The sequence below is a fragment of the Copadichromis virginalis genome, linkage group LG18, assembly GCF_057382275.1.
Source record: "Copadichromis virginalis isolate Kocher_CV1m ecotype Utaka linkage group LG18, C_Virginalis_male_GT1.1, whole genome shotgun sequence".
NCBI lineage: Eukaryota > Metazoa > Chordata > Actinopteri > Cichliformes > Cichlidae > Copadichromis > Copadichromis virginalis.
In genome coordinates this window covers 20,717,292-20,743,150 of record NC_140635.1, presented here as the reverse complement: position 1 = coordinate 20,743,150, position 25,859 = coordinate 20,717,292, and the positions used below count along the sequence as shown (strand labels likewise).

The 25,859-nt window shown below is 38.7% G+C and overlaps 1 protein-coding gene across 1 annotated transcript in view; it reads left to right on the top strand.

Annotated features, from left to right (window-relative positions):
- Positions 1-25,029, top strand: part of tnn (tenascin N) — a 42,996-nt gene extending 17,967 nt beyond the window's left edge. The window contains exons 7-19 of the mRNA XM_085438636.1: positions 776-958; positions 2,538-2,627; positions 12,417-12,680; positions 13,948-14,211; positions 15,444-15,710; positions 17,123-17,386; positions 19,523-19,653; positions 20,140-20,278; positions 20,373-20,524; positions 21,036-21,132; positions 21,254-21,418; positions 21,914-22,077; positions 23,796-25,029. Of these exons, the coding sequence (XP_085294762.1) occupies positions 776-958; positions 2,538-2,627; positions 12,417-12,680; positions 13,948-14,211; positions 15,444-15,710; positions 17,123-17,386; positions 19,523-19,653; positions 20,140-20,278; positions 20,373-20,524; positions 21,036-21,132; positions 21,254-21,418; positions 21,914-22,077; positions 23,796-23,945 (2,330 nt within the window). The 3' untranslated portion in view covers positions 23,946-25,029. The remainder of the gene's footprint in view (positions 1-775; positions 959-2,537; positions 2,628-12,416; positions 12,681-13,947; positions 14,212-15,443; positions 15,711-17,122; positions 17,387-19,522; positions 19,654-20,139; positions 20,279-20,372; positions 20,525-21,035; positions 21,133-21,253; positions 21,419-21,913; positions 22,078-23,795) is intronic.
- Positions 25,030-25,859: the final 830 nt, after the last annotated feature.

The following is a 25,859-nucleotide window of genomic DNA, read 5'->3' as shown; positions in this document are numbered from 1 at the left end:
AACATGGGGATCTGATCATTGAGGTTGAAGCATTTTGACATGGCGGCTGCTTTGAGCTGTTACTGTTGTTTTAAAGTAATTACATACAGGTAGAAGTGAAAATGCTCATGTGACATGTAAAGTTTAAAAATAAAAGTAAGTCACAATGTACACTGTGTAAAGTGTAGGCGGCACTAAAGCATTACTATGATGTTTGATTCTTGAGGTGTAGTAGATGTCACAGCTTTACAAATAGCTGTAAAATGTTAGTCTACAGAACTGCTCAAGGATCGTTCTCGACTATTGAACCCCACATGACTGTGTTTAATTTGTGTGTCCTGCTGGGTGATATGTTAAACTAGTTTATCCTGACTTTATTATGTGAATGCTGTGACTTTAAATGTGGGAAAGCACAGAGTACGCAAAGGTTACTTTAGAAAACATCAATAAACCTTTATATGCACTTTTCTAAGATGACGCTGGCGATGTCAAAAAAAGAAAGAAAAAAGAAATGCACCCATGAGTGATTTTAATATTTGTTTCATGCCAAATACAAATATTTGTCTATTATTTGGTTATAATATCTTGCAGATGGCCAGAGGCGGAATTCTTGCTTGGCTCTCTTTCCTAGAAATGTCACATTTCAGTGTGCTGGGAGATCATTGTCTAGCTCGGGGACATGTGGAAGCAGAGCAAGGCAGATGCTTCTGTTTGCAAAAGCTTTAAGGCAGACTTCTAAGTTTGAGCTTCATGTCTATACACTCAGTTCCACCTAACCTTGTATCACCTTTCCCAGATGTCTCAACTATTGATGGTATCCGAGTTCTTGGCCAGACAGAGGTCTCTATTGAGGTGGACTGGCAGAACCCTCAAGCTGAGATGGATTACTTCAGGCTTACACACACTGACCCAGAAGGGCAAGAGGAGGAGCTGAAGGTACAGAGGAGCCAAGAGGCGCGCACCAAACACACTATTGTGGGTGAGTCTTACAAGTTTGTGAACAATGTACAAAAGTATTTCTCGAACTGTTGTGCTATTAGAGTAAGCTATGGGTTCTAAGCTAATCAATAAGAAGTAAATAGTCCCGTAACCTTGTTTCTTGAATCTTGAATTGGACGCTTTTGGACATAAATCTTGAAATAGTCATCCAATTTGATTTAAAATAATCTTCTGGTTTTACTTTGCAATTTATATTGTAAAAGTGCTACAAAAACTTACATATACAGACACAGTTACTTTAAATATTCAGTTCAAATTAAGCTTTAGGGTAAAAATATTAATAATGTTGGAATATAAAACATGGAACATGACATCATCTCATAAACACACAGTATACAGCAATGGTAAAAAGAAGGTATGCTCTCTGTCCGTTCAAACGTTTTACATATCACGAAACAATAAACAATTATTTATTTATTATCAGATCTTAATTAGGTAAATATATAACTGAGATGAACAGCAACACATGACATATTAAACATCATTATTTAATTCACAAAAACCAAAATGATTCAAAAGCCAAAGTGCAGAAAAACTAAGTTCAGGCTGACTGTTTCAGCCAAGCTTTAACTGTTGAACACACGGCCTCACATTTCTTGATTTCTGTGGTATACAGAGGAATTCCTGGTCAAATCAATGACTTCAAGGTGCCCAGATCCCATGATTCAAAAACAAGTCAAATAATCAATCCATGCTATGACTGGTTTTCACCAAACATGGCTCTAGGCATCATGTAAAAACATCTCGACATCGTCTGATCTGTCCAAAGGACATTGCTCCAGAGCTCTTGTTGTTTGTTCAGATGTAACTTTGCAAACATGAGCTACGCTGCCATGTTTTTTTTTTTAGAAAGAAGACTTTTTCTTCTGCCAAGCCTCCAAAACAAGCCATGCTTGTTCAGTCTTTTTCTAATTGTACTGTCATGAACTTCAAATTTAACATGTTAACTGAGGCCCGTTTGTCTGAGAGCCAGCTCTTGGGTTTGTTGCATTGTACGGTCTGGCCTTGGGAGGGGAATTTGCTGGATGTCCACTCCTGAGAAGATTGGCAGCTGTCTTCAATGTTTTCTGCTGAATCATCTTTTTCACATGATGCACTTGGATTTATTTGGAAAGGACCTTCTCAGGCTGAATGTTTCCCCTACTTGGCATTGTATAAATTAAATACACTACTTCTGCGATTTGGCTTAAATTTTTGTTAAAATAAATAATGACAAATAAATAACTAATGACATGGGTTTATGTCTCATATTTTCTAGTTCATTTGGAGTTGTATATGACCTGGTAAGGAGCAGAATTTCTTTCATATAATTTTCTGATATGTAAAACTGATAGAGGGTGAATGTTCTTTTACCAGGAAAGTGGGTATAATATACATTTCATGTAGTCTAATAGAAAAGGGATCCCATAATTTAAGGATTTGATTGAGAAAAGTCAGAAAAGTAATTTCTACTTCTACTCAAGATTTTCCTCAAAGTTTGTAAATCCCTTGTTTTGGAGCATTATATCAGAGACTGATGGACATTTGCTTCTTTTAAGACTAACTGTCTCTTCCCACAGGTTTGTATCCAGGAACAGAGTATGTCATCTCAGTGCAGGCCATTAAGGGAAACAATGGGGGCAAAGCTTCTTCTGTCACCGGTGCCACAGGTCAGTGTCAACACATCAGCATTCACGAGTTGTTGAATCTCATACTGCTGTGCCTTATTATCAGTTAGCATAAAGTGGGCCCAATTTTCTCAAAATTGACTGCTGCCTGACATTAATTGCATTGAGACTGCATTTCTGCGACCACTGGAGAAGTCTGACTGTGGATGACACTTAATATAATAGATCAGCCACTCTTGGAACAGAAAAACATCAGAGAAACAGCGAGGAAAACCATATTCCACTTAATTTTGAATTGGGTGTACCACCAATGAGTGCGCTTAGCTCTTGTTGTGTCACCTATAATTCACCTGTGGTCAGATGCTAAGAGGAAAAACACATAATCTGTCAGACACAAAAAATGCTATGGAGTATTATGCAAACTGCTGTTACCATCCTTACAGAGCCAGTGATAACATTACAATGAATACAGCCAGCAAGAGGCAGGATTGTGGGTTATGGATGGAGGGCTGGAATTTACAACCTAATAATTTGAGCAATCTTTAATGGTTGTGGTGAGCTTGGTCACAGAGGGGAAACATGATATGAATTCTGTAATGACTATGAGATGCTCCCTGACAGTCAGGGTGAGAAGGTCCATGATTTACAGAGTCTGGTGTTGTTGGATATTAGCATTTTGGTCTTAGCGTGAGTTTTAGGACGTGATGAGGAATACATTTTTACTCTTTACTTTCACAGCCATTCTTGACATTAAGTTGCTATATAGTTATAATTTAACAGACCGCCAAATGCTCCACAGTGGCACATCAGGTTTTCAGTTTCTCCCATTATCTTCTTTTCTGTCTCTCATTCACCTTCCCATCTTTCCTCCTCTCTTTAGAGATTACTCACTTCTAAAGCTTTCTTCAGTTTGAAGTCTGTTCATTTTGGGTGGGTGAGTTGTTATTTTTGTTTTTTTAGACACTGAGGCAACCAGTTTAATGGTTTTTAGTCATCAGCCTTAGCAAGGTATTTTCAAGACTCACCTCTCATCTTTTGAAGACAGTCAGGTACTCAAGAACTCATGTCTTCACTAATCTTTTTTTCTGTGTGTATGCCACTTACTTTTGCAGCAACTGCATAAGTGTGTGTGCGTGTATGTGTATGTGTGTGTGCGCGAATGGGCTAATCTACACCAGACAGACAGTGGCTTGTCTCCACTCCAGCAGCTACAATCCTTCATTTTAGGTGTAGCACGAAAAGGCTTAGAGGTGATTGAAGAGGATACTCCTCAGCTCTGTCTGGCAGAGAGGATGTGCTAGTTTCTCGATGACTGGCATGGCGCAACAGAGAGCACAGTCACCTATTATCTCGCCGAACATGATAATAGGTGACTATTGGGCAGCGGGGTTATACACGGGAGGAGATAAAAGGAACATGAGGGGGGGGGAATATTGAAAATACACAAACAGAGAGGAAGCTGTAATAAAGAAGAATAAGACACTAAGTGTTGGCATTAGAGCTAAAAAACCAGAGTCGAGTGATAAATCAAGATATTTATAGGGGGAATTAAGAACAGGAATAGGACAGGATATAAAAACAATGGGTCATAAAGAAACAATTTATGGGACATTATGTAATGCGTTATTGGGTAGGTACTTCTAAGACTACAGCTGCCATCTTACATATTGTGTAAGCGCCACAGTTGAAAGGTTTCCCCACTGTTGCCATCTGTCCTATGTGCCTTCTCATCGTCTCTTTCGCAGTGTCTGTCACGCATCACAATTGGCATCCTGCTAAACTTATTTTGCTGTGGCTCCTTTTATAGTTGTTTACCTTCTGCACTACTGATAACAAGGTATTACATAGCAAATAAAAGAATGACAGTGGATATTTATAGCTGGGCCTCGTTATGACTTTTATGTTGGATTTATGTTTATGTTGCGGAATATGCACAATTTTTGGCTGAATGTTTTCATTTTATTGCCACCAATGACAACATACGAAAAGAGAAACTGAGGACCAGACTTGTCATCCTTACTATAACCTGTCCAAAGCTTAAGAGGCATATAAACACATCATACCACAGCTGCTACTGCTGATTCAGATTCAATAAAGTCACCACCAAGGCCTTTATAACAAAAAGCAGATGGCTTGACGTTCAAAGATGGGTTGAATTTTCCACTCAAATGTGTCCATCGGAGGTTTTTGAGCCAGCTCTTTGCGTTAGACAAAATACAAAGAGCTGGAAAAATGTCAAATGAAAATGTGAGAAGAGACATTTTATAAAAGTAATGAGGATTCAAAACAAATTCCCGAAAGGTCAAACTGGGAATGACAGATTTTGTGTAGAACTACTCTTCGTGTGTTGATTCAATTGGAGCAGTTGAACAGCTCTATGCACCTATTAAGTGTGAGAAAAAGATAATGTTGTTTGTAGGTATCTTCTTAATTAATCTTGGTGTAGGTTATTGCATTAGTAGCATTGATGTTTGAGCCTGTTATGCTCAAAAGTGTGTTGTTGTTTTTTTACTTTTTCTAATATTCATAATAATTGTAATTAATTTTAATTAATTAATTTTTTAATTAATTTTAATTTATACATTGCACAGGTATCTTCCAAAATTGTTTAAACATGAACAAAAGAAAAATCAGGATCTTTTAGCCATTGTCCATTGAAATTTGGGCAAATTTTTTCAAACCTACTATATAATTTTGCTACAAGAATTGTCCCTTATAACACAGAAAATGCTCTATTTCTGCCACAGATTCACACAGACAGTAACACAGATTGATTGCTTTTATTCCACGTTTAACAATCATGCTTCCATGAGTGGTCAGTGCCAGAAGTTAGGCTGTTGTGTATAATCTGAGGGCTGAACTAAGATCACAGTTTGTTTTTCCCTGAAATATGTCCATGTTAACAGTGTACTGTATTTTCTTGTTGGAACATATTTGGATTATTTTACAGTTACAGTGGTGTTTACCTTTAACCTGTCATTCAGAAGAAAGAAAAATTGTTCTCTTTGTGTATTTGTTAAAACTTACTTACGGCTGCCACGTGGAGTGAATAAATTATGAAAGGATAGTTCATAACGTAAAAAAGGGAGTTTCACACAATTCATATTATATGTAAGGACAAAATATAGGTATGTTGATAAGTCAGTTCTGTCATTAAGAATTATGAGTTACTTAAAGCACATACAAGTCGTTGGGCAAACATGCTAATAAACTCAACTAGGGCATAGATCAAGCCTGACATATTGTAGTCTCTGAATGAATGGAGCTCTGTTGCTCCATATGTAGCCATACTGTATGGCTTTCACTGTACAGTGAGGCTGTGAATCTGTAAGGCTCTAAATGATGAAAGACAGCCTACTACTGAGTGCCTTGTGGTCAGTGTCTGCTGAACATGTCACCCATAATGGATAAGTTGTCCTCCAAATGGCCGTAGTCGCAGCTTGTGTTGTGTAGCCATGTAGTCACTGACGCTGCACAGCTAGTGGGGTAGAACGTTTGGAGTAACTGGATCCATCATACAGAGCAAATGCAGGCTTGGAGCACGTAAGAAAACGTATCAAATAACTTATAGAAAATGTCAGACGACTGAGGGATTGGACTTGTTTGTTCAGAGGGGAATAAAGAACATTAGAAAAAAGAAAATCCAGTGGTGGGCAGTAACTTTAACACAAGAGAATAGAGATAACGAACACATTTAATCAGCGTACCAGTGTATGATTCTGTATTTTCATTTGTTCTTTTTTTATATGCTGTACTTAAATAGGCATAGACATCTGCAACCTTTCTGCACTCATTCCTAGCTGAAGAATTGTGAAAAGGTCTGACTTTTATAGTTATCATCATATTTTGCATTAGCTCACCATGATGAATTCTTCAGGAATTGATTAGAATTGTAGTAATAATAGGAGCAATAAAACACTATAAACAGACCTCACTACACATAAACTATGCATTACTGGCAAACTGTACATACAATTGTTTGCAAAAATGACTCATTCTGCAACGATTTTCCCCATTCAGTGTTGTATAGTATTGGTATTTCTGCTGTCAAATTTCTACTAATGTTCTATTAATCTTTTAAATACTATATTCTGTTTATTCTACAGTCGTGCATCACATTCAGTTAAATCATGTGGTCGCTCTCCTGTGAGAATCAGATATCTATTACAAAGCACAGTTTGTACATTTGTTCAACCAAGGTATTTCTCTGGTTTAATTAAAAGAGGTTTTTTTTTTAAATTAAATTAGAGATGACTTGAGATCCCCTCTCCATCATAAGTTCTGATTCAAAGTCCTGAAGGAGATATTAAAATCTTCTTTCGCAGTGCAATCTAATAAAATTAGGGGTGGGTTTTTATAATCGATTCATCGATTAAAATCGATTCTGGCTTGGATGACGTAAAATCGATTCATTAAAATCCTGAATCGATTTTTTAATATAAATTTATTTTGCCCAAAATGCCAGAATCTCTGGTGACATCTCACAAAATTTCAAGAACCACCAAACAGTTAAGACAGTAAATGAGAGCAGGTACACGGATTCTGCACATAGACTTAAACACACAGCGCAACCCGCGGATCAGAATCAGTTAGATGTCGCCTTTCTCACGGTCGGGGCTGAAAGCCGACAGCTCGCTGATTCTGATCTGTCGGCGGGTCCGCGCTTTGTGTTCACGCCCTTTATGCGCCGATTCTAAAGCTGTTAGTTTGATCTCTCTCCAAACAATACTGACCGAACCAGCAGCAAAAGAAGATCCAAACGGTTCACATAAAATCGTCATGAATTCACTCTGACTTTTACTGTTTTGCTTCCACCGCGATGCACAGCTCTCTCTCTCTCTCTCTCTCTCTCTCTCTCTCTCTCTCTCTCTCTCTCTCTCTCTCTCTCTCTCTCTCTCTCACACTGTTTTTTTTCCCTTTTACATTCTTCCGAAAAGAAAACCTCATTTCTGCTGTTCAATACTGAACAAATTTAAACTTTTTAAAATTATTCAAAATGCAAAACGCTTAACGTGTCTCTAATAAAACTGCTGTAACTTCAGAGGTAATGTTCATATGTTGATTAATGGTTTTCTTTCGTTTTTGATGTACTGCAGAATATTTTTATAAATCCCAGGCCAGGAAAACCTTCATGTTTTTCTGTTTTATCTTCAGCTACTTTGACACAAAGGCATCTGCTGTGACGCTCACACCTTTGATAAAGTCTTGCGTGTGTCAGCTTCCTTTTTATTGATACAAAAATATGTAAATGTACTGATCTGACTGTCAAAATTTCCCAGATTTAAATCGAATCGAATTAAATCGAATCGTGGATCGAATCGATTCGGGACCTTGTGAATCGGAATTGAATCGATTCTAGAAATCAGTGACGATACCCAGCCCTAAATAAAATGTACATGATAACTGATCTGAAAGTAGAGCCAGGGCAGATTGTCTAGCGCGCCAGTATCCAAATCAATTTCCAGTCAAAAACCAGAGGTTTATCCACAATGTGCATGTGGAAGCAGCTAGAAAACTCTGCTGGCCTATAGATTTAATTGGAATCAGAGTCAAGCGGAGTAAATCCTGGTTCCAGAGACAATAGCCAACTGTGGACACACGATGGCAGTAATTTAAAGGCAGTAAGACAGGTTCTATGGCAAAATGCTATTTAAGATGAAAGGAGAGAGACTACGGTAAGTTCATTTTTTTTATAGTGATTTTCTGATTTTATTGGAAAGGCACTGCCAGCCTTGCTTGCCCTAAATGCTACCGCTATGTTCTAAAGGAGCTTTGTTCAGGTCACATAGCAAATAATTGAATAATGAATGATGAAAAGAATGAAGATATTCAAACTGATAAGTTCTTTCAAGTGTTTTAGATCAATTCAAAACGAAAAACATTTTTGCACTAACAGGCTTTATATGTTGTGCCACATGCATCATATGTTATTGCCTCACACCTCACAGTTACTGCCAATTTCCAGAATGCAATGACATCTCCCTGGTGGTGCATACTGCCACTTCCTGTTTTTAGGTCATGCAGTTCTGGTGCAGAACTGACATTATTAGTCATTAATTTCAAAATGTTCTTAAATGTTCAACACTAAGCTTGTTTAGTGTTTTTCAGTTAAGGTGCTTAGAAAAGTGAATGACCTCTCATTTCGAGGCCTTGGAGGAAACACACAGCTCTAATAAAAAGGAGCTATTATAAATTCTTTCTGTGGTTTAGCTCATGACAGGCTGTCAGGCAGTGCAGCCACAAGGACAGGGAAGTGACAGAGGGAGAGGAGAGGAGAGACAAAGAGGGGATATAGAGTTAGACAGTTGCACACTTCCTTTCTTCTCTTGGATGCATCATCAATCAGTTTTCACGATGCACACTGCACACTGACACAAGAACGACCTCGACTCAACTGCTGCCACAGAGGAATAATCCTAAATGATGATTACTTTTACATTTCCCTTCACTTCCTTTGTGTCTCTCCTACTATGCCTCTGTGACTTTATTTCCAGTCTTACTTTCTTTGTTGCTCTCCCTCTACACTTTCATGATGAGTACCTCGACCGACCCCAGAGCCCATCCAGACAACACTCACAGCTTCACCAGAGTCTTGTATGCATCCTTCATATTTCCTCGAGCCACCGAAACAGAAGCTCGATGTTCTGGTCTGCTTGTCTTTCCTCTACAGCTCATGCATTACAGTGCAATGAACAGATCAGTAACTTAGGTTGCTTTGATGTTACAAATTCTCCTTTTGTTCATTTTTTTTAATCTTCAGCATCCATTAATAAAACAGTAACAGGCTTATGTACATTTCTGTTGGATAAAAATGTGTATCACGAATGTGCCATGTTACAGCCTGACCTGCTGACTAAAAAGGCGAGACAGCCATCAGTATTTGAACGGGCTGTTTTTCAGGGGTCGGTGAAACCTTTTAGAAGCGCTTGTGAAATGGTCAGAAAATGCCTGGCCGAACACATTTCCTGTGTCACAATTTGTTGGTTTTGTTTCCAAAACCAACAATTTGAACTTCACCTCAATTTTGCCAGCTGTGTTGAGGTAAGAAAGTCAGCAATTTGAATGTCTCTGAAGCTGTCTTCAGTTTTTATTGTTTTTATTATTCTATTTTATTGTCTCCCCCACTCTTTTTTTCACTTTCTGTGCACACATCAAGAAAAGCACAACACATTGTCGGTCTTCCAGGAAAGACTGTGAAGACTGCTAATGTCTGATCTGACAGCATCATAGTGTCCTTGCTTCAAGGAATGTCTTGAAGAATGCAGGGCTGCAATGTGGTGTTAAATCAGCTAAAGTGAACTAATGGGCAAGAAGTCTGTCTATCAAATCCATGCGCAACTGGTGGCTAAGTGGGTAATTATAGACTACTTACATGTTTCTAAGAAAAAAGAATAATGGTGTCTGCAGAAGTTAGATGTTAACTTCTTAAAGTCCTCTCTGTATAACCCTTCAATTTTAATGTTCGGTTTAACAAGTGTTAAGTACTGTCTATTAACCACAGAGATCTTTCTGGCTCTTTCTCATCAACTGATGTTTGACTGTTAGCAACAGCCCTCATCACCTCATCGGTGGAGTTACTGTGACTATATCTTACACATTTGTGATGCTTTCAGTTTTGAAAAGTCTGCCCAGCATTCATACACATAAAGTACACCACAATAACCCTTAATAAAAAATTTAAAATATTTGTAAAAATATAAAACCATAATAATCAAATCAAATCAAATCACTTTTATTGTCACATCACATGTGCAGGTACATTGGTACAGCACATGCGAGTGAAATTCTTGTGTGCGAGCTTCACAAGCAACAGAGTTGTGCAAAATACAATAACATAAACAGGCAAAATATACGAATGGCTAAATCTGAAACTAATAAATATATGTATAATATATAATAGTATATGCAAAAAAATAAATAAAAAATTTCTGGATGTGTATACTAAATGTTTTTCTACGTGTGTGTGTGTGTACACATATTTTACAAATTAAATAGAGCCAACAATAAATAAAATATATAAAAATATACAGAGTTGAGACATGTGCAAAACAGTGGCATTACTGTACAGTATGGAGTGCATAATGTTGAAGTTCCAGTAGTGAAGGTGAGGTGTCTATGACGTGTTCAGCAGTCTGATGGCCTGATGGAAAAAGTTGTCTCTCAGTCTGCTGGTACGGGACCGGATGCTGCAGAACCTCCTTCCTGATGGAAGTAGTCTGAACAGTTTATGGCTGGGGTGACTGGAGTCCTTGATGATCCTCCTCAGGCACCGCTTCCTGTAGATGTCTTGGAGGGAGGGAAGCTCACCTCCAATTATCCGTTCAGAGCACCACACTACTCGCTGGAGAGCTTTGCGGTTGTAGGCGGTGCTGTTGCCATACCAGGTGGTGATGCATAAAATACACTAATAATTACCAATAACTAAAAAAATTATTGGCTATTATATTGGCTATTATAAAAGGCACTGACAGAAAACCCAGGTCATGTATTTATGAGGATTTACTTCAGGGTTATGTTGTTTAGTCTTGTAAAGTTTGCCAATAGACCCTGGCTGATGTTGTCCAGGTATTCTACTTTTCTTATTATATAGAGTTCTTTTTTTTTTTCATTATACAACCTTATCAATATTGATTGCCATAGTCTACAGCTATATGTTTCTGTAGAGACCAATGTCAGTGATGTTGTGAATTCTCTAGCAACTGACATTAATAGATGGATGACAACAGTTTTTTTCTTTTTTTAACTTAACAAAGACAAAATGGAAAATCTTTTAATTGGCTCAAAAACCAAGTTTATTTATAAGTGAGCAACAACAGGTGACACAGTAAGATTTCAAGTAAAAGGTCATGGCATTGTTTGACATTCTGATTTGAGCTTTAAACCCTGCATTAACTCAAGGCAGCTTTCCTTCATCTTAGAAATATCGCCAAAATATGACTCTCCTGGCTCGCCACGACTCAGAATTTTTTTTCATTTTTAGTAGACTGGATTACTGCAATTCTCATTTTGTTGGACTTCCTAAAAAGATTATCAGTAGACTGCAGCTTATCCAATACTCTGCTGCAAGGTTATTAAGTAAAACGAGAGAATAACAGAGCACATCGCTCCAGTTTTAGCAGAGCTACATTAGCTTCCAGTATCTTGCAGAACTGCTTTAAAAATACTCTTACTTAAATGGCATTGGACCATCTGGACCATCTTATATTTCTGAAAGTCTGTCACTTTATATCCTGGCTCGCACTCAAACATCCTCTGCTGCCAAACTCTTAGATATACAGTATTCCTCACAGAGAGAAATTGGGGATGCAGCTTTTGGTGTTTAATCAATTTTAAATCATGCTTTTTATTTGTTCTTGTTTCTAATGTCTCTGTAAAGCACTTTGAATCACCTTGTTGTTGAATTGTGCTATACAAATAAACTTGCCTTGCCTTATGCCCCCAAAATCTGGAACAGACTATCTCAATATACCGAGGAAGCAAACTGTGCCAATAATGTCAAGAAACTCTCAACATCACACATTTAAATCTGGCATTTAGCTAGTGTTTACATTTAATAAAAATACCACTTCACTGCTTTACCTTTAAGTGAGTTCAGCAGCCGTATTTAGTATTCTGGTTCAGAACGTGCAGTTTCTCTACAGTCCCGTCTGCTTCTGTTCCTTCAATGTTTATTTTCTTTTTCTATATTTTTTATGTAGAATTTCGTCTTATTCATTTAGTATCCACGTGTGGGATGTATGTGGATGCATATATGAACATATTTCTAATGGGTTGTTTGACTTTTTCAGCTCTTTTTGATGCTTTTTTTTCTTTGCTTTTTTACGTCTTCAGATATTGATGCTCCAACAAATCTCGTCACTACCGAAGTAACAGAGGACACTGCAACAGTCTCCTGGGATCAAGCCCAGGCTGGAATAGAGGGATACATGCTGAGTTACACTTCTGCTGAGGGATCCAGTTCAGACATCTCTGTAGCACGTGATAGTACCTCATACAGGCTGATAGGCTTGAGGCCTGGAGTTCTCCATACTGTCTATATCTGGGCCTATAAGGGAGACAAAGTCAGCGGAAAGAGTTCAACAGAAGCTGAAACAAGTAAGTGCTGAAAGGGGAAACATTACAGTAGAGACTGATTTGATTATTTGGCTGTCCGTCATTGAAGACTCCCACAGAGGAATCATATTTTGGAGGTCAGCTAGGAATATCTACAAAGGTAAGGCAGAAAAAAGAAACTCTAACAATGGTGCTGAAAGTGTAAACAAATGCTTTTATCTTTTGTCTCTTTTTTACTGATTGCACAATAGCCTTTGATTGTCTGAAAAGTGATCAAAAGCGCAACTGTTCTTTGCTGCCTTTGAACTTGGAGCAGTCTGTGAACTAAAGTAAAGGTTGATTTTAGGGTCTCTTTTTCTTAAGCTCCTTTATGTACGACCTTAAAAAACATACAGATAATTGGTCAATTACTACCTCTTGATCTTGTGCGTGCTAGGTTGACAATGTGTGAAAAGCATTAATATAGACATTACACACTTAGCACACCAGCCCCTCTTATCCATCTGCCAAGAGTGGAACTTGAACTCTGTGTGAAAAATGCTGTTTAACATAATTAGGTGGTACACCTCATTTAAAAGCAGCCCAGTTTAGCCTCGGGTTGAATGTTCATAAGAAGTTTGAGCAGAAGCATTTTGCTTGGTCAACAGAGCAAGACACTTCTCATGTCTCTTAATCTGGCTGTTGTGCAGATTAGCAGCTGTTGCTGTCTGCTGGTATTGATGTTTTTGGAAGAAAGTCAGCAGAACAAGAAGTATGAGTGCTTTAAAAAATATCTTTACGCATCAGGATCACAATGACTGTGACGGCACAAGCTGGTGAAACAGGCTGAGCTAGTAATAGAATTAGTTTTCCTTGACAGCATAGTATGACTTTAGTTTCTTAACAGTTCTTAACAATGTTTTCCTGCTCTTAGTAAAATGTATGCGATGTAGAATTTCCATGTTCTTTGCTTACAAGTAGCTCCTAGAACCACTGCTTACATAGCAGTGTGTCATGCCGTCAAACTTGGATTCAATAAAAAATGTGTCAAAATAGTTGAATGTGATATTTTTGGATACCATTGAAAAGATTTTTCATATATGTCATATATGAAAAACAACAGGTTTATATAAGAGGTGCTGTTGTTTAAGGCTAGAGAGCTGCTAAAGCTCACCACAGAGTATAATCCAAGTTTGACATCTATTCCAGTGTCTTCTGCTTCTAGATACAGGTGAAGCTCTGCACTGCTGATTTTTTTTAGTTCTTCTGTTTGCAACAGCTGTGATTACGTGTTTTTACCAGTATCTACTAACTACAACTCCCTGTGCAGACCTGGATGCTCCTACTAACGTCTTCGCCCAAGATGAGACAGAGTTCAGCTTCAGGGTGCACTGGGATCCCCCTCAGGCAGAAATTGATGGCTACATGCTAACATATAGCTCTTCTGAGGGCTCAAGTGAAGAAATTGTAATTGGGTCTGACAGTACTTCATACACGCTGACTGGCCTGAGGCCTGGGGTCCTCTACACTGTCTACATCTGGGCTGTCAAAGGGAGTAAAGCCAGCAGGAAGATCTCGACACAAGCTGAGACAGGTCTCAGAAATTTAACTTTCTTTTCAAACCTCAGCATTAAATGGTTAATATCAAAGTTAAACAAAACCCATTTCCTTGCCTCTTACATGATAATATATTTTATGTTACGTATAAAGATACAATATTGTCCAAAAGTCTTGAGTCATCCCTCATTTTTTAAAAATTTTGCTCCGAGTGAGGCAGACAAGAGTTATTGAGTTATTGAGCAATAGTTCCCCCTGGCTTTATTGGTGTCTATACATGACACATAACTGATTTTAAATTGTATTTTCAGGCTCTTTATTACCACCAGCCTGTTGCAGAGACATATAATTCGTTCCCATTTCTTGTTTGAAAAATGCCAAAGATAACACAGTTTGACAGGCATAAAATATAATTTCTGAACTACCTGTTGGACAAAATCTTGGCATATATCAGGTGTCCTCAAAAATATTTAAGGAGAAAAGAAGAAGTGGTAGGCTATCTAGAGCAGATGAACAGTACCTGAAAGTCCTGTCTTTAGGAAGTAGGAAACACACCAGCAAAGTCCTGCCACAGGATCTGAGAGAGTGTCTGGCCCTTTAGTTTTGGTCAGCAAAGTGGAACATGTTTGCATTTCTCCTTCAGATTCATCTATTGTTCACTGAAGCCTCGTCAGAAATGGTCTCAGTGGACAGGTGGCTGTCAAGAAGCGATTCTTAAGGAAGGGAAACAGGGAGAAGACTGAGGAATGTTAAATCACAGAGGAATCAGACTGCAAATCAGTGCCACAGGGCTTAGGGAGTGATGAATCAAAATTTGAATTTTTTTTAGTAAAATCATCATCAAAACCTCAGGAGTCGTACATCAGTGAGTGTCTAATGCTGTGTGTAAAACACAGTGGATCTTCTGTTGAAGTCTGGAGAACTAATGCTGAAAACTACTTAAAGAAATGACAAGATAGTTTGTCCAAGAGAGTTCAGAATGTGTTGAAGAATCGAGTTGTTCACACAAATACTGACTTTATCATGATTGTTTGAACATGTTTGAGTAAATCGCTAACCCTTCCCAATTCCTCCAAAAGTATTAATTCTAAATTGTCAGCACTGGTCTACCGTCACCTTGACATACAGTTTTCACAAGGTTTATCAACCAAATAACTGGATTTATTATATTCCTTCACATTTTTTAGATTAATTTAATTTGTCACCCATAATATTCCAGATGACTGTAATATTCATCATTAGAGTTTGTGTATTAATATCTTCCCCTAGAACTGGACGCGCCTGCTAACCTCTTAGCAGAAGATGAAACAGAATCCAGCTTCAGTGTTTCATGGGATCCCGTCCAGGCAGAAATTGATGGCTACATGCTAACCTACACATCCTCTGAAGACGGCTCTAGTGGGGAAATCCCAGTGGGGGCAGATGAGTCTGATTATTTGTTGACTGGTTTGAGGCCTGGGCTCCTCTTCACTTTTTACATCTGGGCTGTCAAGGGAGACAAAGCCAGCAGGAAGATCTCAACACAAGCTGAGACAGGTGTCAGATGCCGGTTTTGTTAAAACAAATTGTCTGACTAGTAAATTCATGTTTAATACCCTAGAGCTTCAGATGCCCCATAATTACAGCTTTTCTGAAAAGACAGCAAGTCAACCTCCTTGTAAACCTTAAAAAAATGTCTCTCAGATGGTAGACCAATCAGAATCAGCTTGTTTGTTTAAAGCAATTTTCCAATGTATCCATTCATCAGTTCATCCATCTACTTGCCAACTTCTTTGGGTCAATAAGGGGGAAAGCAGCCCAGACATCTTTTTCCCCAATAACTTACCTCAGCTCTTCCTGAGCAGTCATGTGCCAGCTCACAGCATGTTCTGGAACAACCCAGCGATTTCCTCTGAGTCAGTCATGCCTGCAGTGCAGGGAGGCACTCTGGCCTGTTCTTTCCCATTGACTATTATGCTCACTATTCGGAGCAGTTGCTCCTTTTATAGTTCCGTTCCAGTCGAAGGACCCTTCCTTGATTCATGCAGACTCAGATCCATTCAGGTTAGCCAGCATATTGGAGAACTTCATCTCAACATCTTTTATTCAACAGTATGTTAATTTCACTTGCTTCTCAGCATCTTTGATTGCAAGGGAAGCATGGATTGAAGAGTTCTCTTAAAGCCATTTTCAGTCATGACATAATGTATGTCAGCAGTTTTTGAACTGCGATGATCACGAGCACTTTTCTTCTTCAAACTACAGCACCTTGGACCTATAACATAGGAAAAAACAGATCCGAAACTGAAATGTTTCTTGACAGAAAAACAAGACATTTTCAGCAATATCAGAGGAATATTTGACCAAAAAATCTCAGTGCATCATCAAATATAAATACCATATTCAAGTAATAAGTACTCTCCTTTCTGACAATCAAACAGGCAGTTAAATTTAAATTTTTAATCCTCTTCACAAAAATCAAGTAATTTGCCCCCAAATCTGTCTTTATTCTGTTCTCTATGCTCTTAATCATGTTTTTGTACAGAACTGAATGTTCCTATTCACCTGTTTGGCGAGAGAAAATCTTAAGTGGATCATCAGACCACATTAAGGCAGGAATCAGTAGATATAATTTTAGATGTGATGAAAACACAGTTAAAGAGACCACTTAGGAGCTGAATAGTTTCTAACTGAAGTCCTGACTCATCATTTCCTTTAAACCACTTTGGGCCTGTGAAATGTGACGCAAACCAGCAGGTTTCTAAATGGACAAAGTGAACTTAAAAAACATCAGTATTCATCACGTACTCACAATCATGATACTAATGCTTGTAGAAAATTCAAGCTAAGTTGTTTCATCCCCCTGATGTAGTGAAAGATGAAACAACACATCTTGTAGTTTGCACAAGCAGTTCTTGAAATGTGCATGAGTAGTGCAGTAAACCTCTTCTACTAACATCTTCCTTTAGAACTGGATGCTCCTGCTAACCTCTTAGCCCAAGATGAAACAGAATCCAGCTTCACTGTGTCATGGGATCCAGCCCAGGCAGAAATTGATGGCTACATCCTTACCTACACCTCTTCTGAGGGCTCTAGTGAGGAAATCCCTGTTGGGTCTGACAGGACCTCTTACATGCTGACTAGCCTGAGGCCTGGAGTTCTCTACACTGTCTACATCTGGGCTGTCAAGGGGGACAAAGCAACCAGGAAGATTTCAACAAAAGCACAGACAGGTCAATACAATATGAACAAGTGGATTTTTTCCCCCCTTTTGGCGATATTGAAACTCTTCTTTCTTATGAAACATTGAAAAGGGTCATTTTTCTTCTCTTAAATTTGTTGCAGGCTTGGGTTCTACTGTTAAATACATTGATGCATTTGGGCAGAGCAGCAGGATGTTGCAAAACCAGTTTCTCCTATTAAAGTAGTCCTTAATTGAATGTTTACATGAGCCAACTCTGAGCTTTAACTGGCTGTAAATGCTGAAAATACCCATTACTTTTAAACAGCGTTTACCTGTTTGTGGGTCTGACTCTCTGTTTGGATGAGAAAGCCCCCCAAAAATCTACCCAACTAAATTTTATGACGCTTCATGGCAAGATGGAGAATGCCCAAAAGAATAAACAATGGTGCAGCTCAAGATTATTTCCTTGATAATGAACAGCAACATTTGAGTGTCCTTTTGTTATGTGTCAGCAGTATTGCACAAAAACAACCAGTCAGAATTTCTTACAATTTCCTAGAGAGGCAGAGGAAGACACCATTAAATTGTAGTTCATCCAAAAGCAATTTATTTAGTATTCTTTCTTACTAGACATGAAAAGCTGCAAAGGGTCCATCAGTACCTTCTTTTAGTAATCAGTCCCAGGTGTTTTCAAATGCAAAAGCTCAAACATGTTATTGCTTTTATACCGGTAATAAAAAGATCCGAACCTGAGACCAGTAAATTATTACTAAAGTACATATGCCCTAGTTTTGGGGGTTTATTGGTTGGAAAAAAAGGCAAAAAGGCATCACGTTCTCTGAGCAGCTGCAGATCATTCAAACTCAGTGAGTTTCTGATGAAGAGACCAGCAGTTTGCACCGACTTGACTGCTGTGGAGTTGACTAGAAATCTTTTTACATTTCTTTCTGATGACAAACAGTATAAGTTGTACTTCTTGGCATAGCTTGGTATTGAGAGGGATCAAAGATTAAGTATAGCTGGAGATTTTTAAATGAACTAACATGCAATCACAGAGTCAATATTTGTTTGTTTGGAACCTCTAAAGTATCGAAGACCACCTCTCTGACTGGAATATGATTCCCAGAGGCCTGGGAGGTCAGGTCACATGGCGGGCCTCAGAGGTTAGTTTGAAGTAAAAAGCAGCAGCACGTGGTGATCGTGTTACAACAGGGGCATCTTTGTGATTCACAGATGATCTGTAAAATCATCTGGGAGCACTGAGTGAAAGCTGGGTCTTTTTCAATTAGGCAGAAAATGACCGAGTTTTGGATGATAAACTTTTCTCGTCGTAACTCGTCAGCGGACAGAAGGCCAGTGTGGTGCTGTGTTCAAACAGGAGCGTTACTGTGTCAAACGATATCATCTGGGACACATAAAGGAACATGTTATTATATTTGTGACTTTATTGGACCTAGTAAAAAGCACCATTATTATGTCATTTAAAGCTGTCTCGAACCAAACTGTTTCACAGATTTGTCAGGAGCGTTTCATTCTCCTTATGATACCCAAGGTGCTGCTCAAAATGTCACTCTTCACGCTGTTTTGCCCTTTTATTTACAAAAAAAAAAGAAGTAATTTTTTTAATACAAACAGAAAATGGTTTGGGATGATTTTGCACCTTATGGTGGCATAGACTTCCCCTAATTTCTTGATCCATGGGAGGTTAAAGCTCCAACTGCTCTAACAGGCATCTCGGTGTCAGACAAATTATCTCAGCTTCTGCTTCAGGTCAAACTCCCAAAGCATTTAAATGAGAAAGCACAAGTATTAGCTTATCTGCACAGGCAAATTGTAACTGTGCAGGTAGATGGTTGTCATATCTTGTGTTGTGCTTCATGTGGAGAAAGTCTGAAAATCTAAATTGCCAATTTAATCGGCCTGAATCAAAAGCTCTACATTTTAGGTTCACAGAGGAAAATAATAGACAGACGAATGATTAACATTATCAGTAAAAATCATGTAAAAGTACCTATTGTTTATAGAAATCATTAATTTGTTCTTCACAGTTTAAATTTTTGGGCTAAAGGCTTGTAAATGGAGCACACGTTTATTTACCAAATGAAAACATGATATTATCAAATGCATTAATGACTAAATGACTGCTGAGCTGTAATCCACTTTGATTTGCACTCATACCCACCAGACATTGATTCTCCCAAGGATCTGAGGGCTGTAGATGTGACGCTGGACTCTGCTTCTTTAACTTGGACTCCTCCTCTGGCTGACATTGAGGGTTACATCCTCACCTACAGGGATGAAGAGGGAAACACAGAGGTAAGTCGCCATAATGATTAGCACCGATGAGTTTGCACCATAGAGCACGGTATTCACACTTATAATATTCAAACGCACAATTTCTCACATATTATGTTGTTTTCACTTCTTGTGTAACTTTAGCAGCAAAAAAAACAAGACCTGAAGGTGAAGGATGAAGGATGATTCCTCTTATTCTGTACTGGTTATAAGCAGAATCTCTGGGCAACATGTTCTCCTAGTCTCAGTCATTTAAATGACATTTGGGAAATTGACTGGGGCTAAAGGTGCATGTTAATCTTAATCTCTGTAGAACACTGACCTCTTGTGGCAATAAACAAAGCAAACCTGGTAGTAATCAGCTTCTTTTGTTGCTGTTTGCTGTCTTTTTAAAATTGAGATCTAAGTAATTAAACCTAACACAATTTACTTTTCTGTTTAGTCTGAAATGTTAAATCCATAATGTGATGCTATTATATTCAGTGTTCTGTTATATGTTTTCATCAGACTGTTGAAAAGCAGCTTGTAGCCGGTGAGAGCAGCTTTGCTGCATCAAGTCTTGAGATGGGGAAGAGGTACATTGTCACTATTATTGCCTACAGGGGCAACAAGAGGAGCAAGGTGGTAGAAACCATCTTCAAAACAGGTTTGTGCCACGTCACTTAACATCTCGTACTCTGTTAAAAATCATCGGTATGAAAAAAACTCTAATAATCTTCTCACAACATCCCCGTCACCAGTTGGTCTCCTGCACCCATTCCCCATGGACTGTGTTCAGATCATGAAGAACGGCAATAAGAGGAATGGTGTCTATACAGTCTATATTAACAATGACCGCTCCAAACCTATAGAAGCTTACTGCGACATGGACACTGATGGAGGCGGCTGGCTGGTAGGAATTTTTGATATGATATCAATAAAGAAGCTCACGGTGTGGAACTTTTGTCTAACAATGAGAGTGACTACATGAACACTGGCATGTGCGTGTCACTTATTTGCTCCTGGGTTGTATTATGGGAAGTGGATTCATTTCTTTTGGAGTCTGAATGGGCCATGGGACTAAAATGGTCTCACCTGATTCAGTTTAGATTTTTAGCTCCATGCCTGTTTGAAGCTGCAACGCTAAATCAAAGGAATCCCTAATAAAGGCTGATCAGTTTATTGGCTGGTCAATGCTGGCAACCTGTATTAGTCTCGCTTTGAATAACAAAGAAACAGTGGTGAACAAACTGACCCAATGCTGGTTATGTGTATAAAAATTTATTAGACTCCAAGACGTATTTTCTGCATCAAATCTGGAAATCCAGTATCGATTGGGCTCAGCTCCCTAATGATAGCACTAAATAGTTAGAACAAACCATTTGAAATGTTTGTGTAACACTTTGAGTGCTTTCCACTTTTAGGTGCTTCAGCGCCGTAACATTGGCAAGCTGGACTTTATGAAACGCTGGAGGCAGTACATTGCAGGTTTTGGCAACTTAACCGAGGAGTTCTGGATTGGTGAGCACTTCAGTGTTTTGGGAAAGAGGGCTTTTCTGCAGACAGGCATAAACATGCACATTTGAGCATTAGAGGAATGTCTAGTGTGTTCTTGAAATTCTCTGTTTGTGTTTTCCCTCAGGTCTCGATAAAATATACGAGCTTACCAACACTCCTACTCAGTATGAGCTGAGGTTTGATTTGGGTGTGGGCTCAGAGAGAGCGTATGCTGTATACGACAACTTTAAGATTGCACCAGTCAAGCAGAAGTTCAAGCTCACCATTGGCAAATACAGTGGGACAGCAGGTGACTCTTCCTCCTTAACTATAGGCAACATAAAAGGCTGAGGCTGTTCAGACAAATCAAACAGCCTTCAAGAATTATATTCTCTGTGGCACTTAAATGGAATGAGTTATAGCCAAAAGGGGATGGCGAAAATAGCAATGAAACAGACAGGGTCAGAAAATAGAAGGGTTTCAAGCGGGAGGCACCCCACCGGTCATGCTGTAGGATGCTGAGAAAGAAATGTACCCAACAGTAGGTGGGATATTTGTTTCAGAAACTTACATTCAGTCACTTATAGACAGTATCTATATAGGGATGAAAGCAAGGCTTAAGTGGGCTTTGAAGCCAGACAGACACAGACACACACAGCGAGAGCTATGCTGTGTCTACATATAACTCAGTGTGCTGAAACAACATGTGCTACAGAACTGAATCACCCTGAGTTTGGCATTATATTCAATTTCTTCCATCTTACGGTAATAACGGTGCAATCCTAATTTTCTCGATGATCCCCAGGTGATGCCATGACCTACCACCAAGGCCTCCCCTGGACTACCATTGATTCAGATAATGACATTGCCCTGACCAACTGTGCTCTGAGTCACCGTGGCGCCTGGTGGTACAAAAACTGCCACCTGGCCAACCTTAACGGCAAATGGGGTGAAACCAGGCACAGCATGGTAAGTGAATGAGACTGTAGCACCTCAGCAGCAGCAAACTCTGGTTTATTGGACTCAGTGTTGATTTTCTAGTTTTCTGGATAGCATACACAAAAACACACACACGCATATTTAAATCAACAGTATTGTGCAAATGTCTTGAGACTCATTTCTTTATATTTCTTTAATGAAAATGGGAAATATGTGCAGTGATTTATTGAAATGTGCAAACATTCATACATGCAGAAACAGCTAGTGCATTGCTAATGAGCTTGAAAATTAATATTTGATCTGAACACCTTTATTCAAGAAATCGTTTTTATCATTTCTTTAAGTAGCCTTCAGAAATAGTTTTCTGGGTGTTTTTGAAGATCATTCAACGCTCTTCTCTGGATGTTTCTTCCTTTTGTTCCATTCTATGTCAAGATGATCCAACACCGCTTCAGTAATGTTGATGTTCGGGCCAGATTCATCTCTCAGGGCCTGCATATATTCTTTGTTGGACTCATATTTCTTAAGGTCATGATTGAAGATACTGCTCATCTGCTGTACAAAATCTAGCACCTTTATCTTTTGTGCTCCATTTGTCCAGATGGGCAACATAAAATCTAAGCTCTGCATTAAGTCACACTTTTACTGTATGATCGTTATACCATACCGCTTCACCAGTTGGTGGAATCATAATAGACTTGTATTAACAAACATTACTGAAAGCTTGCCTCCTAAACAGTTTAGGAGTTTTACTATACTGAAGAAAACTTTTGGATTTCAAAAATCTTTTTTACTCTTTTTATTTATCAGTCCTCTTCAGTCTGAAAATATGTAATTTCATAGTTACTGTCCAGCTGTGACCCGCGATGCAGAGCAGGTTATCCATAAATCTGTATTAGTGGGCACTGTGCGAATAGGTGAATGCAGCTTGTGGTGTAAAAGTACTTTGAGCAGCCAAAACTATTGGAAAAGAGCTCTTTGAATGCAATCCATTTTCCATTTCCATTTTGAAGATCAGATGCATTTTTAGTTGCCTTTCTAACCATTTTTCACAGTATATATTACAACCTTGTCTGTTAGGATTTAAAACAACACACAAGTACCGCAACTAACTGCTGTGAAGGAAAAACACATCCCTGTTATTTAGGATCTTTACTAAGCATCTTATATGGAAACAACAAGAACAAAAAGAAGCTAAAAAAAAAAGCTTTCTGGGAGGCTGCTCCCTGGTCAGCAATCAAAGACAGCTTCACCCCAGCCCACTTCTACTTGTTTTGGATTGTTGAGGTGAAGCAGAAATGGCCAACATCCATCAGAAGTGATAAGAAAACACATTTCTCACACCAGCTATAAACCATAAGTGTTTTTACCAGGCTGCTCGGGTAACAACAACAGTTATTATGTCTAAGGAAGACTGATACCGAAGGAAATGCCAGGGGATTTCTCTGCTCTTGTCGAAATTTCATCCATAATATTGCCGTTGCAGATGTCTCCTGCAATGTTTGTCGGCAAAATGCAATAACAGTCAAAACAAGTTTGTACTCACATGAAATGAAGCAGCGGTAGGTATTTATTACTGCATGTCATTCCGCCTGCCTGTCATGCCACTTGCCTCTTTCGCGACTCGATCTCTCCGCTCGCTGTCTCCCCCTTTCATTACGACTCTCCTGTCTAAACATACGGCATTTTTCCTCTTCCCTACTTTGCCCCAATCAGCTTCTCTCTCAATCTGCTGTTTTTGCTGTCAGGGGGTGAACTGGGAACCGTGGAAGGGCCACCTGACATCCCTCGACTTCTCTGAGATGAAGATCCGACCTGTGGGAGCCCTGTCCAGCAGGAAGAGGCGATCGCTGGCGGCTAGGGAGAAAAGCAGAAACACAAAACTCCAAAAGAAATAGAAGAGCGCCTGTGACCACATCAGCCCCATCAGCCTGACATCACACAAGCTTTTGGTGTTTCTGTACATATGTACACATGCATGTTTTAATACTCTAGACTAGAATACCTACTGGTCTCCCTCTCTGTGTGTCTCAAATCTTGGACAATATGTACACCTTTTAGAAAAACGAATACCTTAATATCTGTTCATAGAAATTCAAAGATTTACTGTGACTGCAAGAAAGTGGCAAATGACAAACGTCCTTTGACTTTTTTTGACATTAATTGGTTTTGTTTATCACTCAAACTTGAACCTGTTTATATTGCTTGTGTTATATTTGCTTATTTCACATCCTCCAAAGAAATTGAGTGCATGGTAGAAAACAAAAATAGCTTGTCTGTTGTTGGGTTTTTTCGTGGATCAGGTGTAGACTATTAGAGTTAGCACCCTGTTTATTGATTGTGAAGCTAGCTGGCTTCGTCGCATTAAACTGCCACTGTGCTTCTAACACTGTCACATCACATCAGTTTGTGTGGGACAAGGCCGTCAGTAACAACGGATGGCTGTCTAGAGACGCCAAAGTGCTCCTGCTTTACATTCAGATGACCGAGACAGCTAATATCCATCGATGTGACGTGCCTTTATCAAATGTCAATAGGAATGAAGTTTGTTTGCCCCATCCTCGGGAGCATAATGACCATACTCTAGTTTTTCAATCTGGAAAGCTGACAGAAGTTATTAATACGTCTTTGACTTTGACTTTACTTGATTACTTTTTTCTCTTTTTTTCTTCTTTTTTTACACATTTATATTACAAACTTGGTTTAGGTGACAAGGACTGAGCACATCAATCAACTTTTCTCCTAATCTGCCAGAAGTTATTTGATTTGCAGTCAGTGACTCTCACACATTACTTTCCCCTAAAAGTTATTGTGATTTTTTTTTAACTTCCAGCTAATCCTTAGGATCAGCTTTGAAGGTCAGAAATGAGGAAGTAAAAACCTGTTTATCCATATTTTATTTACTAATTGTATTCTCAAGCTGACATTATAGCTGCTCATTCATATTAATGCAATCATTCAGGGAATAAAACTAAAACATTTTTTATATGTGAAAATCTTGTTTGTTTTTCTCATCTCAATATAGCGATGGCCTTATGGGATATAGGAAAGCAAGTAGTACTAAACCTTTTTTTGCTTTGCAGATTTTAATGAGTTGCTTTGAAAACTGAATATGTTACCGTGGAAAAGCCAGACAAAGTGTTATAGTTATTCAGTATATTTGGGTGTTTCACTGCTGTAAGAAGATACATAGCAACCCCCCAAAAATCTGCAGCCACACTAGAAGCTACATTAAGTTTTATGCAGACATATTGAAGCAGTAAATGCTGATGCATGCTTCTTTAACTTTGTCTTATAGATTTGTCTACGTATATATGCATAGTAATGGACTTATTAGTTCTTTTCATTTTTATTTAATTATATTTTTGCCTGTTCATTGGACCTGAAGTGCTCCATTAAAGGACTTTCTGGAGACAAATCTTGTCTTCAGCTAATTTGTATTTTTTACAATAAATTATTCATGTTAATTTGGGGAAATACAGGCACCGAGCAACTGACTAGATACACCCATTCAACTGTTTTTTAATATCTAATGAGCTAATCACACAGCCATTCAATGCATTTAACATGTTAATTCTGAAGTCGAGCATAAGAATAAGGAAGAAAAGGTTGATGTAGGTGACTCTGATCGTGGCATGGTTGTTGGTCCAAGATGAGCTGGTCTAAGTGTTCAGAAACTGCTAACCTAATGGGAGTTTCCCACACAACCACCTCTGGGGTTTATATGGAATGGTCTGAAAAAGCTTCACAGCATACCCATCTTCTGATAGTTCCTTTCAGCAGAGAAGCACACAATGTCACAAAGCTCAAAT